Source organism: Oncorhynchus masou, chromosome 15 (genome assembly GCF_036934945.1).
Source record: "Oncorhynchus masou masou isolate Uvic2021 chromosome 15, UVic_Omas_1.1, whole genome shotgun sequence".
In the NCBI taxonomy this organism is placed as follows: domain Eukaryota; kingdom Metazoa; phylum Chordata; class Actinopteri; order Salmoniformes; family Salmonidae; genus Oncorhynchus; species Oncorhynchus masou.
Genome location: NC_088226.1, coordinates 19,679,428 through 19,698,794, shown reverse-complemented (window position 1 = coordinate 19,698,794; position 19,367 = coordinate 19,679,428). Strand labels below are relative to the sequence as shown.

General features: G+C 41.3%; 2 protein-coding genes and 1 long non-coding RNA gene across 3 annotated transcripts; all 3 read right to left on the bottom strand.

The window, feature by feature from the left end:
* Nucleotides 1–3,859: 3,859 nt before the first annotated feature.
* Nucleotides 3,860–4,980, bottom strand: LOC135555039 (interferon a3-like). The gene is made up of 5 exons (XM_064987407.1): nucleotides 4,831–4,980; nucleotides 4,612–4,683; nucleotides 4,301–4,450; nucleotides 4,064–4,162; nucleotides 3,860–3,949 (listed from the first exon to the last, which is right to left on the bottom strand). The coding sequence occupies exons 1-5, from the start codon at nucleotides 4,978–4,980 to the stop codon at nucleotides 3,860–3,862; spliced, it is 561 nt and encodes a 186-aa protein (XP_064843479.1).
* Nucleotides 4,981–6,241: 1,261 nt separating this feature from the next.
* LOC135555038 (uncharacterized) lies at nucleotides 6,242–10,288 on the bottom strand. Its single transcript, XR_010457807.1, has 4 exons — nucleotides 10,144–10,288; nucleotides 7,119–7,207; nucleotides 6,710–6,799; nucleotides 6,242–6,604 (listed from the first exon to the last, which is right to left on the bottom strand). It is a non-coding gene; the product is annotated as an uncharacterized LOC135555038 (long non-coding RNA).
* A 2,977-nt stretch (nucleotides 10,289–13,265) lies between these two features.
* LOC135555037 (interferon a3-like) lies at nucleotides 13,266–14,705 on the bottom strand. The gene is made up of 5 exons (XM_064987406.1): nucleotides 14,556–14,705; nucleotides 14,325–14,396; nucleotides 13,709–13,861; nucleotides 13,470–13,568; nucleotides 13,266–13,352 (listed from the first exon to the last, which is right to left on the bottom strand). Exons 1-5 carry the CDS (start codon nucleotides 14,703–14,705, stop codon nucleotides 13,266–13,268), a joined length of 561 nt encoding a protein of 186 aa, XP_064843478.1.
* Between the last annotated feature and the right edge of the window lie 4,662 nt (nucleotides 14,706–19,367).

The window sequence follows — 19,367 nt, the reverse complement described above, 5'->3', positions numbered from 1 at the left end:
AGTAGTTGTTGTAGGTGTTAGTTTGTATGTATTTTCCTATTTGGAATATTGCTTGAATTTTTGTGTGTTGCTCAAACCTGTGTCCTATGCCTGACTCCGCTACATCTCTGCACCCAATCGCTGATAGAATCACGGACCATTCAAATGGAGTCAGCAGGTGCAGCCAGTCCTTCTCTCCCAGTATAGGAGCGCGTCCAGCAGCACGCAAACATGTTACAAAGCCTAGGAACAGCCATGGATCGCTTGCTGCAAACAATGGACAGATGGGAGAGAGGAGGCTTTCCTGTAAATACAACATCATCACCTCCGCCCGCACCTCAACCTACACCAATGTCCACCCTTCCGTCGTCAGGACCCAGTGGGATTCGGCTCTCGCTCCCGGGCGTGTATCACGGAACAGATGTCGGGTGCCAGGGGTTCCTACTCCAGCTGGAGCTCTACCTGGCAGCTGTTCGGCTGGCCCCTTTGGGACGTGAGAGAGTGATCTCCCTCATCTCCTGCCTGACTGGAAAAGACCTGGAGTGGGCCAACGCCATCTGGGGTAGGGAAGGCCCGACTCTGGATGACTACGAGGACTTTTTGATCATCCACCTGAAGGGAGATTGGCGGGAGAGCGATTGTTCCATCTGAGACAGTGGGTGAGGAGGGCTCAAGAGTTCGCACTGGAATTCAGAACTCTGGCATCTGGTGCGGGATGGAATGAGCGGCCCTGATCGACCACTACAGGTGTAGTTTGCGAGAGGATGTTCATAGGGAGCTAGCCTGCATGGACACCACTCTAAACCTGGACCAGCTGGTGGTCTATCCGGCTGGATAACCTGTTGGCCTCCCGCGGACGTCCGGTTCGGGGTCTGTCTGTTCCATTTCCCAGCACCTTGGATCCAACACCTATCCAGTTTGGAGGGGCTGCTATGAGGGGGGCCGGAGGTGGGACCATTCCCTGCACCAGCTGTGGCCGCAGAGGGCACACTGCTGGTCGGTGCTGGGGTGGTTCTCCAGGAAGTCGAGGTAGCAGGCGGAGCACTGGTGGGTCATCCCAGGTGAGTAGGCACACAACTCACCCAGAGCCCCTGTTGCACAAATGTGGTTGCCTATAGAATTTCCTGAGTTTTCCCTGCATTCCCAGCATAAGATGCTAGTAGATTCAGGCACAACTAGGAACTTTATTGACCGCTCCTTGGCACATAGATTAGGAATCCCTATTGTTCCTGTTGATGTTCCCTTACCTGTACATGCCTTAGATAGTCGTCCTTTGGGGTTGGGGCTAATTAGGGAGGTCACAGCTCCCATTGCTATGGGAACACAGGGGGGTCACGAGGAGAGAATTAGTCTCTTCCTGATCGACTCTCCTGTGTTTCCTGTTGTGTTGGGCCTTCCCTGGTTGGCCTCTCATGATCCTATTATTTCGTGGCAACAGAGGGCTCTCAAGGGATGGTCCTGTCAGTGTTCAGGGAGTTGTGTAGGTGTTTCCTTAGGTGCCACTATGGTGGAAAGTCCAAACCAGGTTTCCACCATGCACATTCCCCCCGAATATGCCAATTTGGCACTCGCCTTCTGTAAATAGAGGGCGACTCAATTACCGGGTCAGGTCGATGGATTCTAAAGACTCGGGAGTAGAACTCGGGGAATTCTGGAAAATACAAGTAGCTTGGCACGTAGGACCCCACTGCTTGATAGTGCCCACAGACCAGTCGATGTGAGGGTTATGGCTGTGAAGCCAGGGGTATCCAAGGACGAGAGGGAACTCGGAACAGGAGATCAAATGAAAGTTCATCAATTCCTGGTGTTGTGAAACTGAAAGTCTCAAGGAGGTAGTGACATGAGTGACAAGTCCAGATCCCAAAGGGCTTCCATCCAATGTAGTAACCCTCATGGGGTCACTTAAAGGTTCAGAGGGAACGCCATTCTCCTTCGCCCAGACACCATCCATGAAGTTACCTGCGGCTCCAGAGTCTACCAAGGCTTGAAGGTGAAGCTTGTGGTTGTCCCAGGAGAGGGTGACTGGAATGAGCAGACGGGAGTTGGACGGATGGGAGGAGGTTATGTTTCCCGTTACAGTTCCCCCGGTCTGTACGGGACAGAGCGTTTCCCTGGAGCCCGGGACACGTGGAACGGAAATGGCCCGGTTTGCCGCAATATAGACAGCGTCGCTCCCTCATCCGGCGGTCTCTCTCAGCCTGGGAGATGCGTCCAATCTGCATGGGTTCCGGTGGAGCCAGCGATGATAAAGGTGGGGACTCGGAGCTGGGACTGATAGGGGCTAGAGGTCTACGGTTGAGTTCTCTCTCTCTCAGACGCTGGTCAATGCGTGAGGCCAACTTGATCAGGGACTCGAGATTGTCCGGTGGTTCCCGAGTGGCCAGTTCATCTTGGATAGTGTCGGAAAGGCCTTTCAGAAAGCACACCGTGAGCGCCTCGTTGTTCCAGCCACTCGCTGCTGCCACCGTGCGGAACTGAATGGCATAGTCCGTCACGCTGCGCCAACCTTGATGGAGAGTCAGGAGCTGTTTGGCTGAGTCAGAACCACTGCTTGGGCCTTGAAACACTCGTTTGAATTCCTCAGCAAAGGCAGAGTAGCTGGCACAGCAGGAACTATGGGCATCCCACACAGCAGTAGCCCAGGCCAGGGCTTTTTCCGACAGCAGGGTAATGATATATGCGATCTTAGACCGGTCGGTGGGAAACGACGAGGTTGCAGCTCAAAGGAGAGAGAACATTGAGTGAGAAAGCCTTTACAAGCACTTGGATCACCTGAGAACCGTTGGGGAGGTGGAAGACGAGGTTCAGCCAGGGGGTTAACTGCCATGGGTACGTGAACCTGAGGTACTGGGACGGAAACTGTTGCCGGGGTAAGTCGATCAGATATTTGCTTAATGGAAGTCAGCATCTCCGACAGAAGATGAGAATGTCTAGCCATTAAGGCCTCTTGCTGAACCAGGGCGGCTTCGTGGCGTTGGACAGTCTCCTGGTGGTGGGACAGCGTGGCAAAAAGGTCCTGGGAACTGGCTGCCTCTGGGTTCATTTTTGGCTCTGTGTTTCTGTCAGGACCCGGTTTCGAACCTGGGTCTCCGGAATGAGAAACAGTCACTTAACCAACTGAGCCACGAATAGACAGCAGAACCCAGAAGATGAGGCAGACACAGCAGTACTTAAGACGGTGTATTTAATAAAGAAAAAATCCTAAAATACAAAAAATGGCAAATCCAAAAGGTGGTAGGAAAAACACAAAAAGACCTCAAAAGAAACTCACCAAAAATAAACAAAAACAGAATACCACAAGAACTTCACCCGGAATTGACAAGAGCACACAGAACACTAGGGCAGGGTGCTAACATACAAACACAGAGCACAGAACTGAGGGAAACAAAGGGTTTAAATACAATCAGGGGAAACGAGACACAGGTGCAAATAATAATGGGGATCAAGGGAAAAACATAGGGACAAAAAGCACAATGGGGACATCTACTGACCAAAACCCGGAACAACCCTGGCCAAATCCTGACACCATATGTAAATATGTTAGATTAAAAATATATTTCAGCTGTTAGAGGTCACATTAGTGTATTTCAAATGTATTTAATCGTTACAATGACAAACGTTTCCAATATTGTTGCAATAATAAATACAGTATGCAATGGTCTTCATAAATACAAAAAATCAATGCATGAAAACGTTGTTACATTTTCTATAGCCTAAAAATACCTAGCACAAAATACATTATTCAGTATAAAATGTGTTTTACTTCGCAGAGTTGTGAATTCACATAATAAATAAATAAAACATATATAAAAATAACCGTGTAAATAAATAGTTGAAAAAATAGAAGTATAAATAAATAATCTCTACACACACATGAGGCTCATTGGTTAGTCAATATTATTGTGACTAGTCTTAGCATGTGTGCCAGCACCACTTTCCTTATGCCTTCCCAGCCGCTTGCGCTGTATTCCTGCATGAACGAAACACACATGTAATATTTTAGAATAGACACATGTTGTGTCATCACATATGAATATATCCTTATTTGGTGAATGCACTCTCTTGGTAAGACAAATTGACATACCTCGCGTTTCAAGTAATTCTTCAGGAATTTGAAGTGAAGGCTCATATTTTTGTTCACTCCTTTGTCAGATTTTGGTAGTGTAGCTCTTATAGCCTTTACCTGTTGGAACAAAATATAAGTCATTAATGTTATGTTATGATTCGTTTAAATCACATTATATGGCAATCTAAAAATATTGAATAATGTTTGCCTTTTTGCATTAATGTTAATAGAAAATCACAAATCACATAGACTTACACATTGGTCCAGCTCCGAGGTCTGGCGATGCAGGTCAATCATAAACTCGTCAACTACTTTCTGGTCCCAGAAAGAATCATAGTTATCACTTCTGTACAATTTCTCTATAGCATTCAGAGTTTGCGAAATGAAGACAATCTTGTCGTCATCCTAGAAGAAGAGTGATTTGTATTAGTACATGCCTTATGAATATCAGAAAAGTATAGCAAATGTTGCATATTAGTTAATACCTAATTATATGGCCTACAGTATGAGAAAAAACGTTGAACCAAAACCCTTTTTAAATAGTGTAGGCTATGCATATGTCTTACCTTGAAATGATCGACATGTCTGTATTCCTCGTAAGGGAAAGTGATCTGAGGTTCTCGAGAGACCACATGACCCTGAGATGCCAAAAAATAAAAACAAACGATTGCAATATTACTATTGTATACATAAACGAGTAACTGAATCAAATGAAACACAGCAGCACATTAAATGTTAAACAGATAACTGCTCAATAATAAACAATAAACATTACAGTATCCTACCATTTCCCGAAGCACCGTTATGGTGTTGTTGCTGAACACTTGGAACATGCTCCGTGACGGAGGAAGTGTCCTCATCCAAGTGCATCCGAAGGTTTTATGCCAGGTGCAAATCGTCAGGATCAAGCACATCCAAAAGCTTATTGAACCCATTTTATCGTAAGTCTACTGTAGTTCTCTGTCTGTTCGCTATCAACCGAGGTGCAAAATTAGGCAGACTTCCGAAAGACAGCCTGTACTTTGTATAATTACGGGAAAAAATAGGTTTTCCTCAAAGGACAAAGGGATAAAGTGTTCTTCCTGATCGATCCTCTTCTCGAAATCCAGAGTTCTGTCATGCTGCAATCTGTGTCGATCTTTTATACAAAGATTTTGAAAGGTGTTCCGAAAGTGAAAGGTGGAAGTCCCGGTAGACAGGCGCTTTCATACCTGACAGTATATTTTTCGGCCTGGAGACAACGCACGGAAAGGACAGGTGCATCCCTCGAAGACTTGTTCAATTCTTGACTGATTTGTTATTTTATTTTGAAATATTGAGATTGAGATTTTTTTAAATTACTTGTGAATCCTTTTTAGTCAGACGACAGCGTAAATGAATATGCATTTATTTGCAAACATTTCGTTGTCCTTTCACTTCGGAAACAATTGCGTTTAAATCTCGTCTTCGCAAACGCATCACCTTTTCATTTACACATGGAAACTATGGTATCCAACTACGTTGGGACCACTTGTTTAAAGGGTAAATGTGGTTTCCGGACCTCAACTTCCTTTTTAAGGATACAGATCAACGTTGTATGGGTTATATCAACTACACACTCAACATTACTATATTTCGTTTTAGAAACGGGTTTTAGTGGTCTCATTTAATTTCGTAGACCAGCTCCTTTCTGCACCCGGTTTTCAGGATAAGACACTGGTAGCCTATGCAGTGCACAGGCAGTATAGACCTTGACAATACTGCTTACCTTGATATTAGTGCTTAAATTGGAGACTGTATTTCGGGTGCTTTTGAATCTGGGCCTACACGCACTTGTGAGTAAAATATGTCTATCACGTAGATCATTTGTCAAAGTATTCGGTATTCGTGTGTTTTTATTGGACTTTTATCCAGATATGTGAGTTGATGTTACCTCAGCATCTATTATCTTTCCACTGTAGAGACTGAAGAGTAACAGCACGGTTAGCGATTGCTATATTCGATTGAACTAACATTCAGAATGTGGAGTTATAATTATGTTGCATGATATCCAGTAAATATGTACTTGCTAGAAGTCATAACTATCCGAATCAACAATGTTTTACAGTGATATGATGATGTCTGAAAGGGCGGGAAAGTATTCCTGGAATTCAGAGTTTTGTAAAGCAGTTTATTGTTTTTCATTGAAGATGATGTTGATATGCAATTGTTAGTAGGAATAACATCTCATTTAGTATAACATTTAAACGAAAAAGTCGTTGTATTTCAAGGTTACATCACACCACAGAATTTTACAAATTTGCTAGCACAATTTCAACCAATGTAAGGCGTGTTTGTATCCTAATTTAAATATCATAGCCGACATGGAAATCATTTGCAACACGGATAAATAACATACACATATGAAGCTTACAGTGGTACATTTAATTTAATCATCAAAATTACATGTTTTGCAGAAATGAACAAAAAGTAGTGCCACTCTCACACGTGTGTTCTTGGCATTTTTGATTTATTGTAAAAATCCCTCGGGATGCTCCACATTTCAGCTCTCACGACCTCCCACGAGCACAAACTGAAGCGCTGAAATAAAAAACGCTTAAGAGAAAATAATACATTATACACCATATGTATAGGCTAGGCCCACTCCACCCCTCTCAGTAAAATGCAACCTATAAGATGCTTTACCTCACGTGAAAGAAAGTCGTCCAGCTGTTTGAAGTAGTTCTTAACCATATCACCAATTGGAATGTTTTGACGCAGTAGCATGTCTCTGACCTGAAATAGTAAACAACAAACAACATTAAAATCAATATCCATGTGATTACTTGAATAATAATAGTATAAATAAAAATAATTGTGCAACAAGTTACAGTTAACAAATGAAACATAACCAAGAAGGTACACATTCCGAATAGGTCATATATTGTCGAACAAGAAGGTCTTGGAGCTCCCTGAGATTGATGTAATTCCATTTCACAAGAGTTATGTTTTGTTGGAAGTCAGTGTCCAAACCTTTCCCCCTCCTGTAATCAGAATAACACTTCGTGTAACCATGCGATTGAACTTGACTAACACAGAAATTGTAGACACTCACGATCTCCTGAGCATCACCTCTTTTGAAAGCGTTGGACTTTGGACCATTATCATTTCCACCTCTGGGATACAGCCTCTTGGTCTCCTCTCCTATACCACACACATAATACACATATCTCAATAAAATAACTAAATATATGAACGAATTAAGCTCCAATAATCAATTTTCATCTAGAATGAATAAATTGTGATATCACAGTATGCTAAAGCCTATATTCAGAGCCATATTTCTAAATATGTCTGCCTATAAGGTCAATTTGTATTAGGTTACATAAATTGACATACCATGGAAATATCATTGCGGTTCTGGCGAGTTTGATGAAGATAATGCATTTGCTCTTTTTGGTCACTGCATTTAGCATAAACAACTGGGTAAAGAACAATTACACACAGAAGATGTACCACAAAGGTGACATTAAGAGTGGCCATGTGTCCGGTGAGTTGGTAAATCCCTGAACACCAATTCTAAACGTTGGGCTATCTGCCCTACCTTCATAGCCTCCCTCGTTGATATGCCATGGATGAGGTAATATGTAAAACAAGGAAAGTTTAACTGGGGAAAGTGAAAGAGCATTGAAAATTCCATTCATCCACCTTGCAAAGCTATTGACGACATTTTGCGTTCCTGTCTTCTGTGTGTATATACACATTGCGCTTCACGCAATGTATTTTCAACACAGTTGCCTATCCATTTTGCACTTCAATTTTATATTTATTGAATAGGGTTGATAGCCTACAGTATAAGCGTTTAAAAGCATACTTTTTTTACATCCCTTCTCTCAAGGGATGGAACGTGTAACTATTTGCATAGCTACTCTGTTTCAGAAAGAAGAACATGATTATAATAGTTGGACTCCACACACCTGCTCCAATGCAGTTATCTTAATATACTACATGTAGCATCCATGGCATTTCATTATTTATTGTAAAACATAGTGACATTGGAGTATAAAAAGGTACATCTATTAAGAGCTAGATACAATGCCATGAAGGTGTTTTCCTTACAGTTTCTATAGGCCAAATAGAATAACATGAACAATGACTGCTCAGTGCTCACTGTCAGTGAGCTACTATACAGATTAAAGTCCTTTGTTATTTTGTATGACTGCACGTGGGACAGGGTCATGACTGGAAGGGATCCAGCTTAGGCCAAGTTAACGTCAATTTTGATTTTTAGTGGCAGGTTTAACCGAAATTACGCAGCAGGTTAGGATAAATAACGTAGCAGGTAGGATTATTAGGTTCAATTTAGGAAAAGAGTAAAGGATAGGTCAAATGCCCCCAAAGCTTTGTACATTAATTTGACAATTAGGAACCCTTATAGCTATGACCGTGGGCCAGCCTCTGTCTCGGCAGATGATGACATCGGTGATTACACACCATAATCGCTTTCACTTTCGAAAACCAACGTTTTTAAATATTACTGCATTTCGTCATCTATCTTTCTCAGCAGGTACAACATTGTTTGCGTGCTAGGCTAGCTCACTCAACATTATTATTACATGCTTATTGCATGTTCTGTTAATAGCAGCCAATGGGTGGTGTTCAAAGTAGGCCTACATTTTGAAAAAAGCATGCAAGGCTTTAGGTTAAGGTTAATCCACTTGTCCATCAGACAAGGAGGTGACTGAAAATGTTGCCTCAGGCAGCCATAGACTATGCTATACACCCCCAAGACAAAACACACCACAAAAACCCATGTCACACGCTGGCCTGACCAAATAAATAAAGACAAACATAATATATTTCGACCAGGGCGTGACAATATGTCTAATGCAGCTCTGATTGGTTATGGTGCACTGGTCTGCGTAGCTAACGAAGAACCCGATGGTCACTCTGACAGAGCTTCAGATTTCTACTGTGGGGATAAGAGAGCCTTCCAGAAAGACAACCATCTCTGGTAGAATGGCCAGACGGATGACACTCATCAGTAAAAGGCACATTGCAGCCCACTTGGAGTTTGCAAAAAGGCACCTCCCTGACAAAAGGACTCTCAGACCATGAGAAACAAGTGTCTCTGGTCTAATGAAACATACTTGGCCAGAATGCCAAGCATCACATCTGGAGGAAACCTTGCACCATCCCTATAGTTAAGTATGGTGGTGGCAGCATCATGCTGTGGGGATGTTTTTCATTGGCAGGGACTGGGAGACTAGTCAGGATCAAGGTAAACGATGAACAGAGCAAAGTACAGAGATATCCTTGATGAAAACCTGCTCCAGAGCGCACAGGACCTCAGACTGGGGCGAGGGTTCACCTTCCATCAGGACAAATACCCTAAGCATACAGCCAAGACGATGCAGGAGTGTCTTTGGGACAAGTCTCTGAATGTCCTTGAGTGTCCCAGCAAGAGCCTGGACTTACGCTAAAATGAACAAACATCTCTAGAGTGACCTGAAAATAGCTGTACAGCGACGCTCCCTATCCAACTGGATAGAACTTGAGAGGATCTGCAGAGAAGAATGGTAGAAACTCCTCAAATACAGATGTGCCAGGCTTGTAGCATGATAGCCAAGAAGACTCAAGCCTGTAATCACTGCCAAAGGTGCTTCAACAAAGTTCTGAGTAAAGGGTCTGAATACTTACGTAAATGTGATATTTCAGTTTTGTATTGTTATTATGTTTGAAAAAATATCTAAAATACGCTTTTTGCTTTGTCATTATCGGGTATTGTGTATAAACTGAAGAGGGGAAAAATCCATTTAATCAATTTTAGAAAAAATCTGTAAGGTAACAAAATGTGGAAAAAGTTGAACACATTATATGTACTTTATAAGTCCATTTCTCCACTTGTAGAGTCAGTAGGCTACAGCTAAACCAGGGCTCTCCAACCCTGTTCCTGGAGAACTACATTACAGTAGGTTTTCACTCCAACCCTAATCTACCACACCTGATTAATTAGGTAGTTGATAAACTTAACCAGGTTAGTTACAACTTTACAACATAAGGAGGGTAACTCAACATAAACGGGATTGGACAACCCTGACCTGGACAGGGATTATACTTTAAATAGACCCGTTACTTACACAGGAATTAAGGTTTTCAAATTAGTTTTCTAGAATTTTGAGTAAATCGCCCAGGTTTTTCTTGTCCCAGGTGACGGACTTCTTATTCCCATCAAACAGTTTTGTGATTTTATAGATGACCTCGTTCCGGAATCTGACTTTGTCCTCAAACTACACAGGAATATATAAAAAGAAGATTAGAAACAGTATAGGCTTCCGTTATGGCATCAATATAACATTGGGTTAAGACCTCAAGACCAAAGCAGATCAGAACATGATTAGTAAAGATTCTAGCCTTTACCTCGGCATCTATGGGTCTGTAAAGTGATGTTGAGGAAAGGACAGGGGCATTCTGCTTTGTGATATCTCCTCCCTGGAAAACAATCAATATAGTGTGTTAAGTCATGAGTCAAATACTTCAAGAGCAATCAAGACAGACATAAGGTATAGCTTATACTGGAAGTACAGTAGGCCTAATGTAGATAGCGTCTCTTGATAGCTCTGTCATGATTGCCTTAGTGCCCTTTTACGATGTATATTAAAATATAGGCTAACAGTTTTCTAACACAGATGCTGAACATGAAACACATGACTATTTTACTTAGTTGGTTGTTTTGCTGTCCTTAATACATGCATTCAGTCTCCTTTTACAGTGTGCTGATAACTCACCATCTGGTCCAGCAGAGAATGGAATTATGCGCTCAAGTGACGGTAGTGGTGTCGGATCCAGTCACAGCAATGACACACGCTCTGCATACTGCAAATAATAAGAAAAATACAAGTCCAACTCTGCATTGTATGCATTGTAAACAGCCATTTGTTTCGCTGTTAGTTTTCCATATGAGTTTGAACATATTAATTGTGTTAAGTAGTTTTATCTGGAATTGGGAAAGGGAAAACTGCATGGAGAATTTCCAACCGATCAACCTCCTGGAGGCGGTGACTTCCATTTTCCAGACTTGCGCATGCAGCAATTGGAATTCCATGCCTGCTCCGTCTCCTGGACGAACAAAAAACAAGTAAATCTATACACATTCTCCTTGAAATCAGCTTTAAATTATAATTGAACCACAAAATAAGATTATTCATTTTAGATATCGGCTAGACTATTTCTAGCGAGTATAGGCTATTCGCGAGCTTTGCTTTCAACTGCTAATAACTTCGCTTGAACCGAAAAAAAGTCCGATAATATCGTCGAAGGCGAAATAAAACCCAGACTTCTTAAGAAATGTAGCCATATGAGACATTAATTTAGTGGTTTTCGATCAAAGTTAGTCCGAAATATTGTTCCGTAGTCCTCTGCTGTTGCGCTACAACTGAAAAGTGAATGGGAAACGTCAGCGTCAATACCCACATCTCTCAACTTTCATTTTCACAATGACGTAACCAACTTGCACCTTACTGTTGTCTGCTATGTATGCAATGTTGACAAGCAACGACAACATGATATGTTGGAACTTTCTATTTTCTTTGTGTGTGTGTGTGTGTGTGTGTGTGTGTGTGTGTGTGTGTGTGTGTGTGTGTGTGTGTGTGTGTGTGTGTGTGTGTGTGTGTGTGTGTGTGTGTGTGTGTGTGTGTGATGGGAAATATAGCTCTCTGACTCTCGTTTCACGTTCAAGTGTCACGATTATGATTCCTCATGGCTGGTCCTATTAAGGCTATATAGAATAACACCAAGGGCCATATTTATAAAGCATCTCAGAGAGTTGGACTGAATAAATACAGCAGAATAATTAGGCTACATCTTTTAGCCTTTAACATGACATTTCAATATGATTCCACCCATGACATTTTCTCAAGACCCTGATGGAACAGGTGTGTTCGAACTGGGTTGGAACAAAAGCCTGCACCTTCTCCTGCTGGTTTCCAGGACCGTGCAGACCGTTTTGGTGACCACTTCCCTACAGTATGTCATCTTTACAGTTGAACAGGCTTTGAATATTATGAATTAACCCCAATATTATATAGAAAAAGGGAGAAATGAACCAATGCCAAGTTTTGACCTTGCAAAGTCAAAAACGTGCACAGCACTATGACACACACACACACACACACACACACACACACACACACACACACACACACACACACACACACACACACACACACACACACACACACACACACACACACACACACACACACACACACACACACACACTTCTCTTTGCTTATTTGAGCTGTTCCTGGCAGAAATATGGACTTGGTATTTTAGCAAATAGTGCTATCTTCTGTATACCACCCCTACCTTGTCACAGCACAACTGATTGGCTAAAATGCATTAAGAAGGAAAGAAATTCCACAAATTAACTTTTAACAAGGCACACCTGTTAATTGAAATGCATTCCAGGTGACTACCTTCTGAAGCAGGTTCAGAGAATGCCAAGAGTGTGCAAAGCTGACATCAAAGCTGGGTGGATACTTTGAATAATCTCAAATATAACATATATTTGGATTTGTTTAACATTTTTTTGGTTACTACATGATTCCATATGTGTTATTTCATAGTTTTGATGTCTTCACTATTATTCTACAATGTAGAAAATAGTAAAGACAAAGAAAAACCCTGAGGTGTGTCCAAACTTTTGACTGGTACTGTGTATATATACTCCGGACTCCGACATATTTCTATGTTTCTTATGTCCATTCATTTTCTTTTAGATTTGTGTGTATTGTTTTGTATGGTCAGATATTACTGCAGTGGTAGAGCTAGAAAAAAAGCATATAGCTACAGCCGTTAAAACATCTGCTAAATGTGTGTATGCGATAAATTACAATTTATTTGATTGAAAAGGATTACAGCTGTAAAGGACACATTTATTTAATTTTAATACATTTCATTATTACAATAACAAACATTTCCTATCAGGTTGCAATAATAAATACAGTATGCAATGGCCTTCATGAATACAAAAAAAATGCACGGAAACATTGATACATTAGGCTATGTATAGCCTAAATCAATCACATAACTATTCAGAATAAAAATATGATTTACTCCTCGGGGTTGTGAATAGATTACTACACAATAAATAAATACGTTAAAAAAAACAAATGAGTAAACATGTAAAAAAATAGTTAGATATATGAATAGATAAATAGATATATAAATAACAAATATCTACACAACACACACATAACGCTCATTTGCTACTTAATGTTGTGTCTAGTCTTTGTAGGTGTGCCAGCACCACTGTCCGTATGTCTTCCCAGCCGCTTGCGCTGTAATCCTGCATAAACGAAATACAGTTGTTAATATTTTAGAATAGACACATATTGTATCATCACATAAATACATCCAGATTTGGTGAATGTACTCTCTTTGTAAGACAAATGGATCAACCTACCTCGCGTTTCAAGTAATGCTTCAGGAACTTGAAGTGAAGGCTCATCTTTTTGTTCACTCTGTTAACAGATTTTGATAGTCTAGTTTTCATAGCCTTTACCTGTTAGGACAAAATACAAATCATTAATTTAATATTATGATTTGATTAACATGTAACTACTTATATTATCATCTAATAGGATAGGATAATGTTTTCCGTTTTGCATTACTGTTAAGAGGCGAAAATCACAAATGACATACGCATTGGTCCAGCTCCGAGGTCTGGCGATAGAGGTTATTCATAAACTTGTCAACTCCTTTCTGGTCCCAGGCGGTGGACTCATATTTACCACTGCTGAACAATTTCTTTATACCGTTCAGAGTATGTGAAATGAAGGCAATCTGTTCGTCAGCCTGGAATAAGAGTGATTTGTATTAGTATATGCCTTATGAATTGATGGCAAATATCGAAAAATTATAGCAAATTGCAAATTCGTTATAACCTAATTATATACAGTGCACTTCACTATCTGTACATTTTATTACGTTACAGCCTTATTTTAAAATGTAATAAATATGATTTCATTCATCAATCTACACACAATAACCCACAACGACCAAGCCAAAACATGTTTTTCGACATTTTCGCTAATTTATGAAAATCAAAAACTGTTTTTGCTATTCATTATGGGATATTGTGTGTACATTGATGATGATTTTGTTTTTATTTGCAATAGATTTTAGAACTGGTCTGTAACATAACAAAATGGGGAAAAAGTGAAGGGGTCTGGATACTTCCCGAATTCAGTGTTTAATCCACTCTTTTAAAAAAAGTTTATGGATAGTACAAAACATTTTTTAATGCATATTTTTTTACCTTGAAATTATTGACTTGTCTGTATTGTTTGTCAGGGAAAGTGATCTGAGGTCCTCGAGATACTTCATGACCCTGAGATGCCAAAAAATATAAACAAAATATTGCATTGCTATTACTGTACAAAAAGGAGTCATGTAATTTAAATGAAACATAGCAGCTCATGAAATGTTGAAAAGAAGACAAGAGCTCAATGACCAGGAACAAGTGAATAAACATGACCCCATATCCTACCATTTTCTGAAGCATCGTTATGGTGTTGTTGCTGAACACTTGGAACATGCTCGGAGACCGAGGCAGTGTCTTCATCCATGTGCAACCGATGGTTTTATTCCAGGTGCAAATCGTCATGACCAAGCACATCCAAAAGCTGATTGAACCCATTTTAGCGTAGGTCTACTGTAGTTCTCGGTTTGTCCACAATCAACGTTGATGCACTTCCGAAAGATAGAAGACTTCGTATAATTCCGACAAAGGTAAGTTGTCCGCAACGGATAAAGAGATAAAGTGTTCTTCCTGGCTGATCAATACCAGTTCTGCCACCCAAGTTCTGCCATGCTCCAACCTGTGTCGGTCCTTTATACAACGAGTCTGCAAGGTATTCCAAAAGTGAAAGGTGGAAGTTCCCTTACACTTTCATACCTGAGTGTTTTTGTACGTGTGGAGAAAATGCACCGAAAGTACAGGTGCATCGCTCGAATAATTGTTACATCTTGAGCTATTTGCTATTTTATCATGAAATGTTGACCTTTCAACCAGGATTTGTTTGATGAAAAAATAAACATGTGAATCCATCGGACTATGGCCTAAATAAATATCACCATATAGAACACATTTAGTTTGGCCTTTCACTTCGAGAACCAAAGTATTTAATGTTTGAAAACGCAACACCTTTTCATTTGCACACAGAAACTTTGGTGTCAACTACGTTGTAACCACCTGCTTAAAGGGTAATTGTGGTTTGTGGACCCCAACTGTCTATGTAAAGATACAGATCAACCTTGTATCGGTTGTATGATTTAGACACTCGACATTACTTTATTTCGTTTTAGAAACAGGTTTGGGTGGTCTGAAATATTTTGATAGACCCCCTCTATATGCTCCTGGTTTTCAGAAAAAGACACTGGTAACCTATGAAGTGCACAGGCAGTATTGACCTTGGGAATACTGCTTAAGTTTGAGCCTATATTGCGGGGGCTTTGAATCTGGGCCATTAGAATTGTGTTCGTATGATAGGTCTTTCACGTAGATAATCTGTCAAAGTATTCAATAGTCTTGTCTTTTATGGGCTTGTAAATACATCTTTTATTTATTCTTCCAGTTATGTAAGTTGATGGGACCTCTGCATCTATTACCTTTCCTCCCCAGCGACTGAAGAGTATAGGATTTGTTTTAAGAGCGATTGGTACTCTCCATTGAACTAACATTCAAAATATAATAATGATTATGTTGCATAATATACAGTATATACTTTATATTATTCATAACTATATGAATAAACCATTTTGTACAGTGATAAAATGCAACAATCATATGATGTCTTGTTTAAAAGTGGATTCTAAAGGAGTTTGTTGTTTTTCATTGAAGATGATGTTGGTATGGTATTATGGTAACATGTCATTGAGAAATTCGTCTTCATTAATCGGTTCATTCAGGTCACACATCTTTACAAAATTACTAGCACATTTCTAACAAATATAAGCTGTGTGTGCGTGTGTTTATTCAAATATTATACACACTCTAGAAAAGGGTTCTATATAGAACTTTTTACTTATAAAGAACAATATTACTTATAAAACATGTTTTAATAAACTTTTATGCAAAATGTAACTACAACATGCTACCATGACACGTATATTCTTGGCATTTTTGTTAAATTCTTCTGAGAATGTCTCAGGATGCCCTCTATTTCAACTCTCAAGACCTCCCGTGCGCACGAACTGATTTCTGAAAGAAAAAGCAGGAAACGAATATATTTTATTTTATTTTAAAATTAAACATGGCACACATAGGCTTACATCATAGGTATAGGGACCAAAAACCCAAAACAGTAAACATAGGAGATGTTTTACCTCATGTGAAAGAAAGTCATCCAGCTGTTTGAAGTAGTTATTCACCTTGTCTCCAATGCGAGGGTTAAGATGCACACTCATGTTTCTAACCCGGTAAAAAAATAGTAAACATAACAAACAACTTTAATATGAATTTCCTTGTGAATAATATTAATACAATAAATTACACGGAATAATAAGGTAATAGCCTACTGTGTAATGCAATGAACAAATACAACAACATCACCAAGAACCTCCACATTCCGAATAGGTCATATTTTGTCGAGCAAGAAGGACCTGCAGCTCCCCTAATGTGATAGTGTTTCATTGTGTCAGGTTTTGTTGAAAGAGGTGACCTGCCAGTTGTGTCACGACTCCGACCGAAGGTGGCTCCCCTTCCCTTTCGGGTGGCGCTCGGCGCTAGTTGTCGCCAGCCTACTAGCTGCCGCTGATTCTTTCCTCCCCCTCCTTATGTGTTTATTGGTTACACCTGTTTTGAGTTTGTTGTAATTATTTGGGATTCATTAGTCAGCCGGCCCGCCCGTTTCCTTCTGCGGGATTAATTATTGTAACCTTTGTGTTTGGTGTAGACGAACGTGTTGGTTTATGTTCGTGGAGTTTGCGGGACAGTTTTCGTCCCCAGTGTCTGGGGCATTTGTTTTGAGCACCCAGTGTTTCGTGGGGTGGCGGTGTTCACCGTGTGTGCATTAAAAGAGCACTATATTGAACTCTCTGTTTGCTGCGCCTGACTTCCCACTCACGACACCCAGAACGTTACAAGTTGAAACGCAAGGCTCAGTGTGCATAGCTTTTCTCCCACCGGTAATAAAAAGAACACACAGTGTAACCAATTCAATCAAAGACTAACACTGAATATTGTATGCTCCTCTCGGATACAGCTGGGTCTCCCCCTGACCACACACAAACACCACAAAGTCGTAACCCATTTCTACAATTTATATTCTTAGAATTGGATTTAAACATAACTCTAACATTTACAACACTGCTAACGGCTCAGACTAAGACCAAGATGCAGACACAGGAGGCAGATAGTACAAGTCTCAGAGTTTATTATACTACAAGAGGCAGGCAAAAGGTAAGCCAAGGCAGGCAAAGATTTGTAATCCATATCAGATTCAGGCAGGTACAGGATGTTAGGCAATTGGTAGGTCAACGCAGGCAAAGAGACGTAATCCTGGAAACAGGAGACAATAGGCTGTGAGACAGAGGTTTAGTCTGCGACACACGAAAAGTGAAATGTATACGGAGGGTGCGGGGAAACAGGAGACGGACAGCAGAGGGGCTAAGGATTTTAGAGATGTGGAAATGGCCAATGAAACAAGGGTAAAGTTCACGGGACTCCACCTGGAGGGCTGGTCCCGAGAGGAAACCTATACCTTCTGCACGAGCCGATAGCGGGGATCAGCGGTCCGTAGGCGATCCGCCTGTCGCCGATACCTAGACGTGGTCTTCCAGGTACTCCGGGCTCTCTTCCAGGTACGGTAACAGCGGCGGGCCGAACATCGGGGGCAGAGGGTATGCCAACTTCTCCTCTTGCTCAGGAAAGAGCGGGGGCTGATATCCAAAGTAACACTTGAACACTTGCGTATTCCACCCACACAAGTTGCTGGCTCCAGGTTGGCGGAGACGAGGCAATGAAGAGCCGTCTCCAAGTCGTCACTGGCTCGCACCGACTGACCATTAGATTAGGGGTGAAAACCAGAGGACAGACTGTCCGGAGACCAAATCAGGGTGCAGAATGCCTTCCAGAACTGAGGACCACGATCGGAGACCATGTCGACCGGAAGTCCATGGATACGGAAGAAGTGCTGCACCATGAGCTGAGCCGTCTCCTTGGCTGAGGGTAACTTGGGAAGGGAAATAAAATGGGTGGATAGAAGACCTATACACAACTTTCAGCAGACTGGGATAAGGATTGATTGAATATGTCCGTAAACACACCAGTCAGCTGGTCTGCACATGCTCTGAGGACGCGCCTGGGGATGTCATCTGGGCTTGCAGCCTTGCGAGGATTAACACGTTTAAATATTATAATCACGTCGGCTGCAGTAGAGTAGAGTCTGCAGGTTTTGGTAGCGGGCCGTGTCAGTGGCACCTTATTGTCCTCAAAGCGAGCAAAGAAGTTGTTTAGTCTGTCTGGGAGCAAGACATCCTGGTCCGCGATGTAGCTGGTTTTCATTTTGTAATCCGTGATTGACTGTAGACTCACATACCTCTCGTCTGAGCCGTTGAATTGCGACTCTACTTTGTCTCTATACTGACGCTTAGCTTGTTTGATTGGCTTGTGGAGGAATAGCTACCCTTTTGTATTCGGTCATGTTTCCGGTCACCTTGCCCTGATTGAAAGCAGTGGTTTGCGCTTTCAGTTTTAGCGTGAATGCTGCCATCAATCCACGGTTTCTGGTTGGGGAATGTTTTAATAAACGCTGTGGGTACAACATCACCGATGCACTTGCTGTCTGTATTTTCACGTTTTACAGTGGCTGCATCATGTTATGGGTAGACTTGTCACCAGCAGGGACTGGGGAGTTTGTTAGGATCAAAATAAATATGAAATGAGTAAAGCCAAGAGGAAAAATAGTGGAAAACATGCCTTAGTCCTTTGAAGACCTAACACTCGGTTATCGTTACATTTTTCAGTGGGACAATTACACACATTTTAAGGCAAAAGACACACCAGAATGACTTTCCAAGAGGTGTTTAGTGTTCCTCATTGGTCAAGTTAGAGACAAGGTATGAATACTGCTATCTATCAATTATTCCCAACAAAATTGACTGAGCTTGAGAAATTTAACAAACACCATGAGCTCCAAAAGGATTGGGACAGCGACACGTTTGGTTGTTATGGCTCTGTACTCTTGCACTTTGGATTTGAAATGATCCATGACTATGAGGTTAATGGGCAGACTGTCAGCTTTAATTTGAGGGTATTTTGTCACGACTTTCACCGAAGATGGCTCCTCTCCCACTGATC